Source organism: Morone saxatilis, unplaced genomic scaffold, assembly GCF_004916995.1.
Source record: "Morone saxatilis isolate NCDOM2014 unplaced genomic scaffold, NCSU_SB_2.0 Contig14, whole genome shotgun sequence".
In the NCBI taxonomy this organism is placed as follows: Eukaryota; Metazoa; Chordata; class Actinopteri; family Moronidae; genus Morone; species Morone saxatilis.
Genome location: NW_023339696.1, coordinates 5864725 through 5881165, shown reverse-complemented (window position 1 = coordinate 5881165; position 16441 = coordinate 5864725). Strand labels below are relative to the sequence as shown.

Here is a 16441-nt window from a genome sequence, read left to right as displayed (position 1 = left end):
AGAAAATGCAATTTTTGCAGACAAATGAAATGTGGACAGTTTATGTAAATTATTTATAGAAAAAGTCACTTATTAATTATACAAGAGAAAACCCCATATGTCAAAAAACTGAAGGAAGAAGTCACGTATTAGGCCTAGAACATTTCTTTAAAAATAATTACCTAATACATAAATTAAGCTGATTTATCATTTATTTAAAATGTCATTTATCCATGAGTTTATGGTGACCCTTTCATCTATCACTCTGCTAATTAAGATGACAGTAGCCAATTATTAGGCTATAAAGAAATTACCACAATATTACTACAATAATGCTCCCCAAATTTAAACCTTTGTAAGGCTAATTATGCCCAGATACTTCAGTCACATTGGCCCAACTGTGCACATTTGAATTAAAAAGGTTATCAAGTGCGTGAGATAGGATTGATAAACTATATATAAAATTGAACCTACTATCTTCCAGCGTTCAAATCAATGACAAAAACTCACCTTTTTAAAATGTGCCTTTTCAATGTTTAGCTTAGTCCGATGTGTTTTTAGTGTTGTCTTACTATGTTGAATGTTGTTTTGCTGCTTTTATGTTGTCTTTCTGTAAAGCGTCTTTGAGTATTCAGAAAAGCGCTTTATTATTATTATTATTATTATTATTATTATTATTATTATTACTAATCATTACACCTTACGGCACAAGAACAACAAAATCAAACACTTAAGCGAATGGGTATCACTAAGAAGAAAGTCACGCTCATGTGGTTCTGCAACGCGTAGCTGGCTGGATATGACCCGCAGCGGACTCCGTAGAAGAGTGGTCAGTTGTTAGGCTACAGTGCGACCTAAGTGACAGGTATCCGCCGTCTGTCCGCCAACAACCGGACACATTAGCGTAATAAAGACATCCATTAATGTTTGTCTGTAGCTGTGCGGTAGATAAGTTCATATCGCACACCGAAGGTCATTTCGCGCAGTTCGCTCACCTAGCAGGCTAATGTGCGGTAGCTGGCTGGCTAGTTGGTAAGCTAACGACAGCGTCAAAAGGAAGAGAAGAGCGGAAAACAAACGCAGCTGTTCATAAAAAGAAAAGAGAGCAAATAGACTGCAGCAGTGCCACGATGAATGTCGCTAAAAGTGGCTACCGTGTCTTTTCCGCAAACTCCTCCGTAGCATGCACAGAGTTGGCCAAGAAGATAACAGAGTAAGCACAATGTTCCTTACAGTTTCTACCACCGACTGCTTGATCATGTTTAAATACCCCGTTGTTCTCAGACACAACGTTACGTGTGAGTGTGAGCTGTAGTTCTTCATGGTAGCGGGTCAGTTACCAGCAGCCTTATTTTTAAATGAAGCACTGACCACTAACCATAAATCATATTTATTAATGGTTATTGGGTGACATTGGAAAATGAGAAACGCTTGCAGCTGTTTGAGTCTGTCTGGTCGTGAATGAATGAATGAATGAATGGTGTCATGTTGCTTTGTGTGTGAGATTTTGGCATTGTAGTGTGATATTTCACATTTCACAATTGTTTCTACTGCTGCTCTTGTTTCACAGGCGGCTGGGAGTTGAACTGGGGAAGTCTGTGGTCTTTCAGGAGTCTAACAGAGGTGAGGAGAATAGTGTGGCTTCATAGGCAAAGGAAATAATGTTACCAACAAAGGGAACTTGGAATAATTACTTTGCATTCACTGGATTTTTATTCCTAAGCATCATAAGAAAACCTTGTGTTTGGTTTGAGTAGCATCACCGTGTACAGCAATATAAAAAGAGCCTTTTGTGCTGCACTTGAGGGTGTGACACAATGAGACATCATCTGTTAACACACATGTTCACATAAATGTTTTCTAACATTTTTGTTACCCAGAAAAGGTGCGAAACGTCATCAAAATAAGGTGTTGCAATTAAGATGCAGCTTTACTCAATTTACTGATTGTGTCCTCCTTGTTTCCTTTACAATAGAAACTAGAGTGGATGTGAAAGAATCCGTGCGAGGACAAACTATCTTCATCATTCAGACCATACCACGGTGAGTATAGAAAGGCATGCCATTTGCATTGCAAAAGGACACAAATTCACTACCTGTGAGTCAGATCTTACAGTTTGTATCACTTGTTCAAGTTCATAATGTCCTTTTTATTCTGTTTTTGTCCAACCAGAGATGTCAACACAGCCATCATGGAGCTGCTGGTCATGGCCTACGCCCTCAAGACCTCTTGTGCAAAGAACATCATTGGAGTCATTCCTTACTTCCCCTACAGCAAACAGTGCAAGATGAGAAAGAGGGGCTCAATAGTGAGCAAGTTGTTAGCTTCAATGTTAGCTAAAGCAGGTAAAGATAACAAAATGAATGCCAGTCTGTGATTTGCTTAGTCTCTTTGTGCCATAAAAATGGATCTAATTGTCGACAGTGACATAAGTCCGTGCTGCTCGTCTGTCTTTGTAGGATTAACACACATCATCACCATGGACTTGCATCAGAAGGAGATCCAGGGCTTCTTCAGCTTTCCAGTGGACAACTTGCGTGCCTCCCCTTTCTTGATTCAGTACATCCAAGAAGAGGTGATACATCCCTTTTTTAATGTCTGCTGTGTGTGTTTAGGTGTTGGTATCTCCACCTATAAATAAGACCAATCAGTCAGTCTGATAAAAAGGCTGACATCTGTTTCCCTTCTCCCTGCCAGATTCCTGATTACAGAAACGCCATCATTGTGGCAAAGTCCCCGTCAGCAGCTAAGAGGTAACTGCTGGATGCAGAAAATGTCCCTGCTTCTTTTAGCATTGTTATGATGAAATAAAAGCTATTCAATCACGCCAATGTTTTTTTTTTTTAATTCAGATGCTGTATAGATGGAAGGAAAATGATGAAGGTGTCTTCCCCATTTCACCACTGCATTCTGACCTCTCTCTGTGGTTTTGTTCTAGGGCTCAGTCCTACGCAGAGCGCCTGCGTTTGGGCCTGGCTGTGATTCATGGCGAGGCTCAGTGTTCAGAGTCTGACATGGCTGACGGAAGACACTCCCCACCGTGTGTACGCAACACCACGGGACACACAGGGCTGGAGCTTCCTTGTAAGAACCCCTATTTTTGTAGAAGTTGTTGATGGTTTTCAGGGTTTCTTCGTAGGCCCAGTGCTCAATAGACTTTAGCTGTACAGAAAACATATCCCTGTTTATTGTTTCTCACTGTTGGGTGCTTTTTATTTGTCACCCCATGGTCAAATTCAGCAGATTTCAAAGAACTTTCTTATCATTTCTGCTAGTCTAGCTACTTCACTGCATTCATAATATAAATCTTGCCCACAACCTAATATAGCTCTTATTTGTGCTAACCTGTTTTCGAGCTGATGATTCTGCTGTTTCTTACTCATGTCATCAACCATACTCCGAGGAATAGATTTTTGTGTTACTGCATGTTTTAAATCCACAGACACACTACTTTTACTCATGCTGCATCCTCCGCAAGCTGCAACTCCTAACTGACAAAGAGTCATGTGCTTAATAATCGTAGAATCATAGTCGCTGTCTGTTTCGTGGCACATACTTTGATTTTAAAATATTTTATTTTTGGTGAGAAATACTGACTCTGGAATTTAGTTTTCAACATATTTGCAGTGTTAATTCCTGGTAAGGCCTTTATATATAATATCAAATTATTGTGTCATTGGCAAATGATTCCAAAGTATTAACGTCCAGTATTTACTTTATTATTTAGTAAAATATTTCTCTTCTTAGTTACTTGTGTTTCTAATTTCACCCTTGACTTAAAAAATCCTCCTTTTGGAACAGTAACTCACAAACTGCTTCAGCCGTAACAAGACTTTGCTTTAGGTTTTAACACAGTGAGTCTGATTTGTTGATGTGAAAATTGTTTACATTTCTGTCAACCTAGCGAGAGGATTTTCCAAGTCTTGGCATCATGTGTTTGTCATGTCAAATATTTGTGCATTTGTGTTAACGTGGTGTTTATTTGTTGGTAATAGCAGGCAAACAACAAGCTCCGTTCCCTGGCATAGAGCTCCCAAGTACGACCGTAAACATAACTTACATCTGACTTTAAAATTATTCCTCTTCAAATGGTTCTTTAATTCGTGCATGAGTAGATGAAAGGGTTTGTGTTGCATCTTGTGAAAATACAGTCTGGAATCAGGAGGCAGCAACGCACAAACTGATCTTTAGTGCACAGACAATTTGCATTAATCTTTTCAGGAGAATCAGCGACAGTGTGCTCAGTACTTTGTGCTGTTTGCATGGCATGTTTGACTTGAAACGAGCCGCTCTCATGTTTACTGAACCTTTCTAAGATTCCAGACAGCTAGTTCTACAAGATGACCAAACCCCTCTTTGTTTTGTTGTGTTCTGATTTTATTTTGAAATCCATAAATCAAACCAGAACCATGCCAAACATGATTTTGTTTTTTATTTTTTACTTTAATATCTGGACTCATCTTGCCAATCAACACATGGTGCACCCATATTAAACCCGCTCTTGAAAACCTGATTAACATTTGGTCATAACTGCATGTGGCGATAACAATGAAGCATGCTTTTGAACCCTAATATCCAATAATGGGAAGAAGACACTTTACGAATGTAATTGTTGTTACGTTTTAAGCATAAAAACAGCCCAAATCAAAGTTTTAGTTTGTTTTTCAATGCTAATATCATGCTTAAAAGCATAACTTATTTTATCAACGATAATATTAGCATTACACCCTCTATGGTGGAAGTTTCTGTAATGCAATGCCAACCTGTTCAAATTTGCTTATGAAATCCTTGGAGCTATTTTAGAAGATAATGTTATTAATGGGTTTTATTTTCTTGACCTCATTTCAAGATTTCTGACCAAACATTTCTCAGGTAGCTTGTTGCAGTATCTCAGCAAGCTGTAAAAACAACATATCTTTGAGAAGTGTGTGTACTGCTAACAACATGGCTTTTGCCCTTTTTTGGTTAAGAGTGATAAACGTCTGAATGTGACACTGCCAGGTTTTCTGATGCTGTGGGACTCACGGTATTCAGCAAAGTGTTCTGCAAGGCATGCTCCTCCTTTCTCTGCTTCTTTATACTTTTTCCTTCACAATCGGCTTGGCTGGCTGATTGTTTACCAGTGGATTGTTTCCTTGTACCCTTTGAAAGACTACATTTCCATGCACAGCAATACGTCAAACGCAGCTGTTTTTATTGGGTTATGTATCAAGTATGTATTTAATGGGTAGTCATTTAAATAAGCTACATTTAATCTAACCCTAGTTCAATTTTAATGCTTGAATTCGCAACATGTGTAGAGTAATTTATTTTAGTTGTGTGTGTATGTGTGTGTATCATATTATTAGGTAAGGTGGATGACTTTCATGTTGTCTTCAACATGTAATGTTTCTATTTAACCTTTTGTGTGACAGTTTATAGACCTCTAGCAGATTGAAAAGTTACATGGTATTATATATGCAAGCAAAATTACAGCTTGTAATCGGAGTGGAGAGAATTGCCTTAATAGATGTATAGACTCCGTACTGTGACGATGGACAGCTCAGACGTTCTCACAATGACTAGATGTGAGTAATTCAATTCCGTTTTGTTTGTCGTGTGAGATTAGCTCCAAAAAGTACAGCTGTTGCATCTCCTGTGATTGGCATGCGAGATGCAGTCTGATTATTGCGTGCATGTAAAAGTAGTCGCTGGCAGCAGTGATGTTCGACTGAGGACTGACCCCAGAACATTGGCAAGTGTGTATGAAGAAACCCTCATCAGTGCTTGTCAGCCACTGTCCCTCTGTGTGAAATAAGATTGTCTGGTGCATATTGGTTCATATGCAGACTGCTGCCATATGCCTGCCACAGCCTGGGCCTGAGGTGGTGTGTGTCCAGGCGGGTTATACGTTGCCTTCTGATTGGGTATCCTGGGCAGAAAACCCTGTCATTTGATTTTGCATGGCATGTGCTGTACTAAGTTTGGCATTTAAGTTTAATTTCCCAGGGGTAGGTGGGGTACAATGGGGGGAAAAAGTAGCTATTTTAAAATTTAATCCTGCGTAGTCACTCTTAACAGAATTTATACAAATCATTTACATCATCCAATCACAACCTCATAATTCGGGGTGTAGATTTGCCTTAATCGCAAAACATTTTCTCAACCCATTTTACCCAATCTGCTGACATTTTCTTTTGATTAGGTGAAATGCAGCACGCTTACCTTCCTTGACGTGCTCTCACAGGTAACCAGTTCTGCTTTTCTTTGTAGTGATGATGGCCAAGGAGAAACCTCCCATTACTGTAGTCGGAGACGTGGGAGGGAGAATTGCAATCATTGTGGTAAGATGCTGTAAATGTAGTTTTTGTAGCCCACATGATTGAGCTGTCATGGTCAGCTGCTCTGCTATTGTTGACTGACTGTTTTTTTAACAGCATTTCAAAGCTTTTTAAGTGGCAAATTAATGAATTTACTGCCACTGTAATGCCTCTTATCACCTACAGCAGCGGCTCCTTAGCCACTTTACATGGACCTAAAAATTGACCAAAAATTAGATTAAAATAACGGTTATCTTTTTCTATCATTGTTGAATAAAAATTAGTTACCATAATGTGCGTTATGTCCTAACCTGCCACCTTTTCCTCTTTATTTTGCTGAACTTCAATGGTGATGGCTACTAGTCTTAAGTCTCCCTAGCTAGGCTAGCAATAAATTCCAGAATCAAAAAATAAAAGGAAATATAGGAAATTTGCATAATAAGGCATGCATATGTTTTGTGGCTCCAAACTGATTTTTGTTTTTAGCCCAAAAATTTATTAAAAGTTGTTGAGCCCTGATCTACAGTAGTAATATAACTAGAGCAAATGTGAACTTAGCGAGGAGTTTTTAACTGGTTAAGAAGTGATCTCAAGTTACCCCTTTTGTCCACAGGGGGCTGCCAGAATCAACCAAAAATGAAAGTTCCTTATTGTAGCTTGAAGTACTCATGCTGTTTGACTTACATTTATACACGTTAAAGCAAGACTGTCAATTTTTAAAAAGCAGTATTAACTTTCGTCCTCTTGCACATAAAATGTTTAATTCATAATCATTAATACACACACACACACACACACGCTGAATTCAGTTTAGCATCTACATTCCTGTATGACAGACATTACTAACTCAATTCACTGACTTCATAACTACTACATTATTGATCCTGCCATTATCTTAAGCTGCTTAATGATACTGTGAATACTGAGAGATAACCAAAGGGAGGAGGTTGTGATTGTTAAGTCACATGTTGTATTTTTTTCTTTCTTCTTCCAGGATGACATTATAGATGATGTCGGAGACTTTGTTGCAGCTGCAGAGATCCTGAAAGAGAGAGGAGCCTATAAAATTTATATCATGGCCACACATGGCTTACTGTCTGCCGATGCTCCACGCCTCATAGAGGAATCTGCCATTGATGAGGTGAGGACACCTGAACTTGTTGTTGTCAATAGTGTGTGTCTCTTCTCAAATTTCATTTAATTAAATCAGTGAACGTTATTACTGTTGAGGCTGAATGAAAATCTGTGTCAAACCTGTTGAATACCAAGGGAAGCTAAAGGAGAAGTAATAAGGGAAGAAAAAAATGCCAAACTGAAGAACTTCTTTGAAACGATCATAAAACGCTCTTGTTCATAAGTTCTCATTTACTCTTTTTGAACACAATGTAAAAGTAAATACTTCCTCCTAATGGAAGGCTTTTCAGCTGAATTGTTATGGCATGAAATGAGTTGTAACTAGAACAAGGAAAGGATTATTATATGCAGCAGTTGCATTTCTGTAAATTATTAGTTTCTATTTTCAGTTCCTTCAAACTGTCCTGGCTTCAGAACACAGTTCAGTTTAAATTTAGTATTTATTTTATAAAATGTTTCAAGGTTTATGATATATGTTTAATTTAGAACACACTACTTGTAATCCCTGTTTGTTTCCCATATGTACTGGGTGGGCATTGGTTAGCTGAATTTATCTTTCCCAGGCAGCTTTTTGACTTAAATATAAAATCTGGTGTGTTGGATCTCTCTCAGTGTGGATTAATAAGTTCTAACATCAGTTTTAAACCATCTCCAGTTTCTAGACTTCCACTTTAAATGTGTTTATATTTGTCTGTTCCATGCAATGTGTATAAACACATACAGGCCGTTTCCCCCGTCTGTTCTCTCAAACTACTTTAAGCATCTGTCAACCTCAATTTTTCTTTCACAAATTAATGCACACCTTTGTGCTCTAGTTTTTATTAATTGATTTAATCACTCCTAACCAAATCTGTGACTGCCATGCCACATATGTTTTTGTATCAGCCTGACAAGAAACTGCACACTTTAAACTGCTATTTAATTCAAATGGAAACTGTCTCATTAAGCCTATCTTTGTGATTGTTCTCCCCTCAGGTGGTGGTGACCAACACAGTCCCCCATGAAGTACAGAAACTGCAGTGTCCCAAAATCAAGACCGTGGACGTCAGCATGATATTGGCTGAGGCCATCCGCCGCATCCACAACGGAGAGTCCATGGCCTACTTGTTCCGCAACATCACCGTGGACGACTAGAGAGTGTCAGAGAGTGAGAGCTGAGGTGGGTCTGAGGGTGACTGAGGGTACTTCTTCCCTGTAAAAACATGCTCATGTCATGTTCCATGTATTGTGTATGTCAGGATTACATGTATCCTAAAGAAATAGAAATTCTAAGAATTACCCAGAATTATTTAACTTCTCATCACAAGTTGTTAAAACATATTTCTTTTGCATCTTGTTGAGAAAGGATGATAAAAGTGCAAACGAGTGACTTTGAGCTTTAACGCACCCAGTCATATTTTAAAGCTCTTGTCTTGCAGCTATTGTTGATCTTCCAACTCGAACAGAAGATGCTTTCTATTTAAAAAAAAATATTTTGTCATACACTGCAGTACCTCATATGTAATGACTGAGCTTCAACAGCAAAAAGAGAAGAGAATAATGTGTGTCCCAGTAACAGGACTTGTGCTTTACCAACCCTTCTCCAGATGCTCTTACTGGCCCCTTATGATTACGGCTGCTCGGCACTGTGATTTCTTTTCATTTAACGGGGTGTGTTGTTTCCAACCACACAGACAAGACTGGACAAACTCCTGCCTATTGGTGCCCAAACTATATTTTTATGCATTTTCTTCTCTTTGCACCATTTGTGGGAACGTTTGGTGAAAGAAGAAGTTTCAGCAGAAATGTATAAGTCACCATTTTATATTGTATGTATTAGGGTGTCAGTTCAGCTAAAGTATAACAACAGATATTGTCCTACTTACCCGTAGTAGTAACTAGCCAGTAAGATAGTTTTGGTTTCATGCTATGGGTTTGAGATTCCTGCTGTAACTCCATTACAATGAAGGTAAATATATTTTCATTTATGACGCTCGAAGCATCAAATTATAATTTTAAAAAACTGAATAATCAGACACAAAGACTTAAAAACTCAATGTTCACAGTGAGATCTGCGGATTATCTTGAGTGCTTTGGACATTTTTTCTGGACAGGCAAGTATTTAAAAGATTTGAACCCGACAAATGAAATATCATTCACTTCCACTGTATTGTTGCATGGTTGCATATAGCAGTAAGTGGGAAATGTTTTATTTATTGTTTTGTTGTTTGGATGAACTGCCCCTTTAATATATTCTGTATATCTAGCAGTAGACTGAACACACTTAGTCCAATATTGTGCTCAATTTAACTGCCTGATGGTGACTGTGACCGACACCATCACAATGCATATGAATTACATTTATAGCTAATAGGACCATCTTGGTTTTAGCCAATTAACTACAAGCTATGAACACCAAACATTACTGCCGGTGGTTTTTCAAAGCAGAACAAGGATTTTCTTTGTGTTTTCAGTGAGTTTCTCTAAAGTCGTTGGTTTTCTTTCAATTCAATATTTCAATATGCGGCGCTTTACAGCTACTAACTTTGAAGTCTTGAAACGTGAGTGGGTATACCAGCACCTGAATGTACTAGATAAGTGGACTTGAGCCATGCTTTATGCATTACTTTACAATGACAACTTTGAAAACTCAACATAGTGGGCTACTGGAGTTGTTTTTTGTACAGATGGCTGCATAGAAGATACTAAAAGAAAAGCAGTAATGTAAAAAAAAAAAAAAAAATAGTTTTTGGTTTCAGTAAATTGGCAAACATGAAACAGCACCAGTGTTGTCCTAATGTTTGTGTAGAAATTGCTTTGGTGTGTCCTCAAAGAAACATTTGAAAATACGCACCTTGTTTTGCTCTACATACATTTCAGAGTGATGCTCTGTAGGGGGGAGTAGTGTATTTCTATGCTGATTGAGCCTTTTGCTCAGGGAAATATACTTAATAAGCCAATGCACAATTATTTGTTCTTGTGTGTGTTTTTTTTTTAATGCTTTCTTCCTGTTTAACATGTTGAAAAAAAGTGTGTTGAGAATGTCTTCCATACAGCAGTACTGTACGTCATTTGCTTTTCACATTTTGTTCGTTATTGAAACTGTATTTCTCCCGATGTGCTAATGGATGGGTATTTGACAGCTAGACGCACACACGGGTGTTGTGTTGGCACAAAGTTGAAAGTTGTCTGTATCAAATGCTGTTGCTCCGCCGCCACAGATAAAATCTGTGATTAGTGTATTTCATGATGTAATTTCTTCTGTCCTCACTGTTGTCCTGACTTGTCTGTGATGTTGAGGGCGTATGATTTAGTCACTAACACCCTTCTGTCTAGCTGTACAGCGTTTGTCCATGTGTATGAAAATAAAACAGTTGCCTCTTGCCGTGCCTCGTGTCTACCAAATAAGGAATCATATTGTGCTTTGGGAACAAGACCACAGTCTATGCACAGTTTATGTTACTGTATTACAGTTATAAGTTTTAGTTTAGAATAGGGATCTTTTTCTTCTAAGTATATCCTACACCAGTATCTCTCTGTAAAGTCTGTATTAAATTTTGTTTTTAAAATGTTTTTCCTTTAACTTTACAAAAGACAGACATTTTAAATAACTGGATGATGATAAATATTATATGATCATATTTCTTTATCTTGACACTAAAACATTAAAAAGAATCCGATATAAAATAATAGCCTAGTAAAAGAAACCTGTTGATTAAATAGATATTTAAAATTCAGATTTCCGATGTGAATTTTGAGATTTTAGGAAGATTCATGGTTAAAATGTTGCATTTCAGTGCAGTAAAATTTGCTTTTTGGTTACGTTAGATAGGTCAAGGTTAATCTTTGGATCTTTTCCTCTTTACCTGCAAAGCCGGTAATAAAAGGTAATAAAAGGTCATGCAAACATTAAAATACTGTATTGGCATGTGACAATGCTTACCTTTAACTTTGATGTACAGTACTACAGTACATCTTGCTTAACATTGTGCAGTATTGTTTTGTCATTCTTGCCCTGTATTAAGCCCGTCTGATGCAGTGACAGTCAGAAATCCTATACTTGTTCAAAACTTCTCAGGTATCCATACAACACTGAGGAGCTTTGACCAAGTCTAGGAGCAGAGACGAACACAGAAACACTCCTCCTTCAGTCAGTATCTGAAACCAATCTGCTAACTCGGCTACATTTCAGTGCAGTTACTTTTGCCTTTACCTAAATCCTACAACATGAATGGAAAGTTTAGTTCGCACCTGAGCTTTATAGAGGATGTTCTGCTTCTCTGGGTCCGTCCGTGTGCCAAAAAAGACAAGTTAGTGTCCGGCTGTGGACCTGCTGGAGACAGCTGTGAGTTTAAACAGAACACAAAGAGGAACCAGAGATCTGATAATCATAGGTCACTTCCTTGTCTGATTCTGGGGAAACAATGCACCTTGTCTCTCAATGTTTTTTTGGAAAGAGGAAGCATACCTTTTTTCTCTCCCTCCCTGGGCCTGTGTGGCATTTTTAACAGTGAGGAAATTGTGTTAACTGATGGGCTCTTGGAGAACATTTAAATGTCCAGAAAAAATTAACTGATCCATTTAAACCAGACATCATGTTAATGGCAGGTGCTGAATACTAGTTTCATTATGTGTTTTCAAATATTTGCAGTCTCCCACATTAACTTATATCACAAAAGGACACAGTAGGAAAGACATGATTTACAGTAAAAGGTACACTATACATCCAAATGCATTTTCAATTAGTTATATTAAGTTATGTATGGAGTTGCATAGCTTGTATTATATTTTCATCTTATCTCACGCACTGTAGCAGTGATTGGAGGCTGCTAAAGCATTGCCAGGTTATTTGTTTCCCTTATAATCTCATTTTTGTTGAAACGATGGCTTGTTGACCAACAGAGAACAAGGTAAATAACGACCACCAGAGGGCACTGCAACACAGAACAGTGAGCTCATGGAACTGATTTTGTGTGTGTAAGAGTAATGCAATATGTCCATAATTTTCTTTATTACACCCAATATCAACACAGCTTTGCAGGGAGTTTTTGGTTCACACCAACCAGGGTCGGTCCAGTGATGCAGCACTGCTTGGTTTTCAGTCTTTTTAAAACTCACATTTCTGGTTAGACCAGCACTGATCTTAAGAAAACAATACACATTGGAGTGTAATAACAGTCATTTAATATGCCATTGAAATAACAAATGTGTCAAAAGTATTAACAATTACAGTACAGTAATACAGTACGTACGAGCCAATTCTATACTACATTCACATGTAATATAGTCACATTTTGTGTCAGCCTTATTTTACTTTCATTGTATTTCAGTTTAGGCAGTGATAACTTACATCATCATTTTCCAGTGTTGATATGCCTTCCCTCACACACACACACACACACACACTTATTTTTGTCTGTTTTATAACGTCAAATCAGTCATATCAGTAAAAATGACAAAAAAAAGCTGCAAGCAATGCTAATTAATGTGTGGAGAGTGGATGAGACAAGCATTTTGACTGAAGATATAGGAAAACCATTTTATTTATCTTAAAATATGCACTGAATAGAAACATCAAACACCACCCTGGTCTTTGTACTACAACATTTTACATTCTCAAAGACACGGTGCAGGGATGTACAGATCTCTCTTCCTGATCAAGAAGAAAATAAATTATCTAATAAACCCCCACTAAAAATAAAAGAAATGTATTAAAGACAGAAAGAAAAACACCAGCAAGGGTTGCAAAATAATTGTTTACATGTTATATCCCCAAGTGCATAATGAGGTTTTGCGAAATAATTTTTTTTCCAGCAGCAAAAGAATTCACAACATATCTTTATATGTGTTGTTTTTAAAATATATACAGTTTCTAAGTTCATATGTTGTTCACTTTATTCATAAAACTAGCTCATGTAAACAGACTCTTGCATGAATACGCATCACTTCACTGTTATTGCACTTTTTTTAACAACAGCAACACAAAAACGAACATCACATATACAGATCAGTGTAAACTGAGCTCATGATACATAATTGTGCCTCTACACTGTCACAATGTATAAGGGAATCTTTTTTGACAGTAAGTGGTGCCTGCGTGTTCTTTTTTTCCATCATTCAGTTGTTCAACCACATTCTTTCATGTCTGTAAGGTGGTGTCTGTTTTCATCTTTGCATGTCACTGTAGCATCTCTGTGCTTTTGTGCAACGCTTTTACGCCTGATGAGGAGACCTAACACATTACATTACACATTTAACACTGTTTCTTGGTCTGTCCCCCAAGCCCCCCCACCAACAAAGCCCTTTCAGTCTCTAATGGGCAGTTTTCTCTCTCTTCTAGTTTAGTTGCCCTCTGAGCAGCTCCACATCATTATGAGATGAGGCAGCTGTTGGTCTTGTTCATAGGAGGTCGTTTGTTGCTCTCCTTCGGGAAGGTTTCCCGTCTCCGGCACAGTGCTGGACTGAGCCAGCTGGGCAGGTTGGCCTGCTGGAGTAGCTCCCTGAAAGCCTCCAGGACGTTGATGTTGTCTTTGGCGGAGGACTCAAGGAAGCTGTGGTTCCAGTCCAGCTCCACTGTGGACAGCGCATCCTCACTGGACACCTGGCGCTCGTTGTGGCGGTCTATCTTGTTGCCTATCACCACGATGGGCGTGTACTTGTCCTCTTTGACCTCCAGGATCTCTTCTCGCAGACTCTTGACCGCCTCCAGGGATTCAGGGTCGTCCACGGCGTAGACCAGGGCAAAGGCGTCGCTGTTCTGGATGGAGAGCTTACGCATGGCAGGGAAGGAGTAGCTGCCACTGGTGTCCATGATGTTGATGGTGACTTTGATGCCCCCCACCTCGTACTCCTTTCTGTGGAGCTCCTCCACCGTGCGCCGGTGCTTGGGTTCGAAAGTGTCTTTGAGGAAGCGTTGGATGAGGGCTGTCTTCCCCACTCCAGCTGCTCCCAAAAACACCAGACGCACCTCCGTCTTCTCCTTCACTTCAAAAGACATGATGACTTTCTGTTGCTCTTTTTCTCCAAAACACAGCTTGAGAGAATCTCTCTTCTGTTCTTAATTCTCTTCTTCGTTCCTTTGTCTGACAACTGGTTCAGATGTCAGTGATGGAGCTGGATGATGAGAGCAGATGTCTCTCTCCGGCTGCGCTCTGTATTTATGTTCACACACAGTACCTGCCCCCCTCTGCTCCCAGCCAATCAGGAGAGGGCAGTATCTCTCTGTACCTTACAGCAGCAAATCACATACACTCATGCAAATCAAGTAGAGTAAGTGGGGAAAAAACAGGTGGCATATGTGATTTTACTTGAAGTTCTTTGTATGCTGCTGCAAACAGGATCAGCTTTTTAAGACATTACAGTGTGTGTTCAATGCTGACTGTGTAATAAATCAATTATCCATGGATAAATTACCATTGTGAGTTACAGTATAGTTAAACTAGAATTAAATAAAAAAAAATACAATTAGCTCATAATGTTCTTGACAGCAGTTAGTCCATTTAGTATTACATCTATCTGCTGACCTGATGAAGATCTGGTGATATGATCGAAAGCTCCAGAAGAGCTACTATTTGGTGAGGTTGTCAAGTGAACGGAAATCTGTTCAATAGATTTTCCAGTCACAGACACTTGGGCAGCTATTTTTAGGCTCAAATTTAGGAAATGGCAATTTGGGTGAAATTTAGATTTACTTATTGTATTTTGTTTTGTTTTTCAGTTTGAATGACATAAATAAAAACTACTACATCATCAGTAGAAGGTCATACATTTAGAGCAGTCCTCAGTGGACTACCCGGACAAGAATAATATGCCAATAATTTCCTGTTGATAGTCTAGAATAAAAGGTCATTTGATCCTTGCTGCAAAACTGTTCTTGGGTTCTTTTTTATTTCAGAATAGCTGTAGTTTAAGTGGACATCTCTCCAGCATGATTTTATTTGTCCTGTATGATTGTATGATCATAGGGGGACACCTCTCATAGTCACTGTCCGAAACTCTGCTCACATGTCAGAGGCAGGGACAGATGTTCTGTTCTTGCACTCTTTGCAAGCCTGTTTTCGAACATGTTTGACACAATTGTTTTCATTACAATGGGTTAAACAAAAAAAAAAGAGCACGTTCAATATCACTGTCTTTTCAGTGCTGCTGGAATTCAAATGTCAAACTGTGTGGGAAGCTTCATGGTTTACATTAAATTCAGAAAAAAAAAAAAATATCACATAATATTAGTGTTATCATTATCATACTCACACTCATGTGCATCAACTTTGTCACTTGTTGCTATGATACGACCGAATCCATTACCTGAGCTGAAAGGGACTTATAACTAGAAATGTGCACCATATTAGTGTCATTCATTTCCAGCTGTTCACAGTGGACAATGGTAATGACCAGTTATGGGCTATAATGGCTAATTAGGCAAATTAAAAGCACATTTCATGTCAGCATACTTCATTGGCCAAGCACCTTCAGTATATAATGGACATATTTTATTGCAGCTATCTCAAAGGTTATTATTATACCTTGGGTAAACGATATGAAGAACATGTTGATTTCCAAACCCTCTTGACGTGTTCGGTTTAGATTGAAACCATGCGTGTCAAGATTATATATTTAAACTGATCACACATGTTTGTACTTATTACTCATTATTCTATTACAGATATGTTTGATGAACTTATTTTTAGCTGAGAGCACAAACCTTTTCTTTCGCCGCAGATTGTGTTTCTCTTTGAAAATAAATGTCTGAATCACAGTCCTTTATGTGCTGCAATTTTCTCAGTGAGGGACTTTTTGACTTTGACTGCTTTCTCTTTTCTCTGGAGACAAAACTGGTCTGAAACTAAATCTCAAAGCCCCTAAGCAATTCAACTCTATCTCTCAGGTTCTTCAGTTCATTAAACACAGGAGCAAGACGGCGCCTCCATGAGAACTTATATTTTCATTTTTCAGTTTCATTTTTCTCAAACCGTTCATTTGTATCAGTATATCTTCCTCACAGGTCAGGACATTCTACATGAATAATGTGAAAACATCTTAAAAAATGTGAG

The 16441-nt window shown here is 38.4% G+C and overlaps 2 protein-coding genes across 3 annotated transcripts; one reads left to right on the top strand and one right to left on the bottom strand.

Annotated features, from left to right (window-relative positions):
• The first annotated feature begins 783 nt into the window (after positions 1–783).
• On the top strand, positions 784–10774 carry LOC118322924 (phosphoribosyl pyrophosphate synthase-associated protein 1). Of its 2 annotated transcripts, XM_035654785.1 has the most exons (11): positions 784–1192; positions 1550–1602; positions 1955–2021; positions 2152–2324; positions 2439–2554; positions 2677–2732; positions 2918–3063; positions 6232–6302; positions 7273–7419; positions 8388–8571; positions 8999–10774. In XM_035654785.1, exons 1-10 carry the CDS (start codon positions 1110–1112, stop codon positions 8544–8546), a joined length of 1071 nt encoding a protein of 356 aa, XP_035510678.1. In that variant the 5' UTR covers positions 784–1109; the 3' UTR covers positions 8547–8571; positions 8999–10774. The 2 variants fall into 2 exon arrangements, with proteins under 2 accessions (XP_035510678.1, XP_035510677.1); XM_035654784.1 differs by having other exon boundaries at positions 785–1192; positions 8388–10774.
• A 1802-nt stretch (positions 10775–12576) lies between these two features.
• On the bottom strand, positions 12577–14520 carry rasd4 (rasd family member 4). Its single transcript, XM_035654413.1, has one exon. It carries the CDS (start codon positions 14386–14388, stop codon positions 13762–13764), a length of 627 nt encoding a protein of 208 aa, XP_035510306.1. The 5' UTR covers positions 14389–14520; the 3' UTR covers positions 12577–13761.
• Positions 14521–16441: the final 1921 nt, after the last annotated feature.

What these genes read in the sequence shown, in the direction of transcription:
- LOC118322924 (XM_035654785.1), top strand. Translation starts at nt 1,110, where the DNA reads ATGAATGTCGCTAAAAGTGGCTACCGTGTCTTTTCCGCAAACTCCTCC. An exon ending in TTGGCCAAGAAGATAACAGA is followed by an intron (nt 1,193 to 1,549) that starts GTAAGCACAATG and finishes CTTGTTTCACAG; the next exon opens with GCGGCTGGGAGTTGAACTGG. An exon ending in TTCAATGTTAGCTAAAGCAG is followed by an intron (nt 2,325 to 2,438) that starts GTAAAGATAACA and finishes CTGTCTTTGTAG; the next exon opens with GATTAACACACATCATCACC.
- rasd4 (XM_035654413.1), bottom strand. Translation starts at nt 14,388, where the DNA reads ATGTCTTTTGAAGTGAAGGAGAAGACGGAGGTGCGTCTGGTGTTTTTG.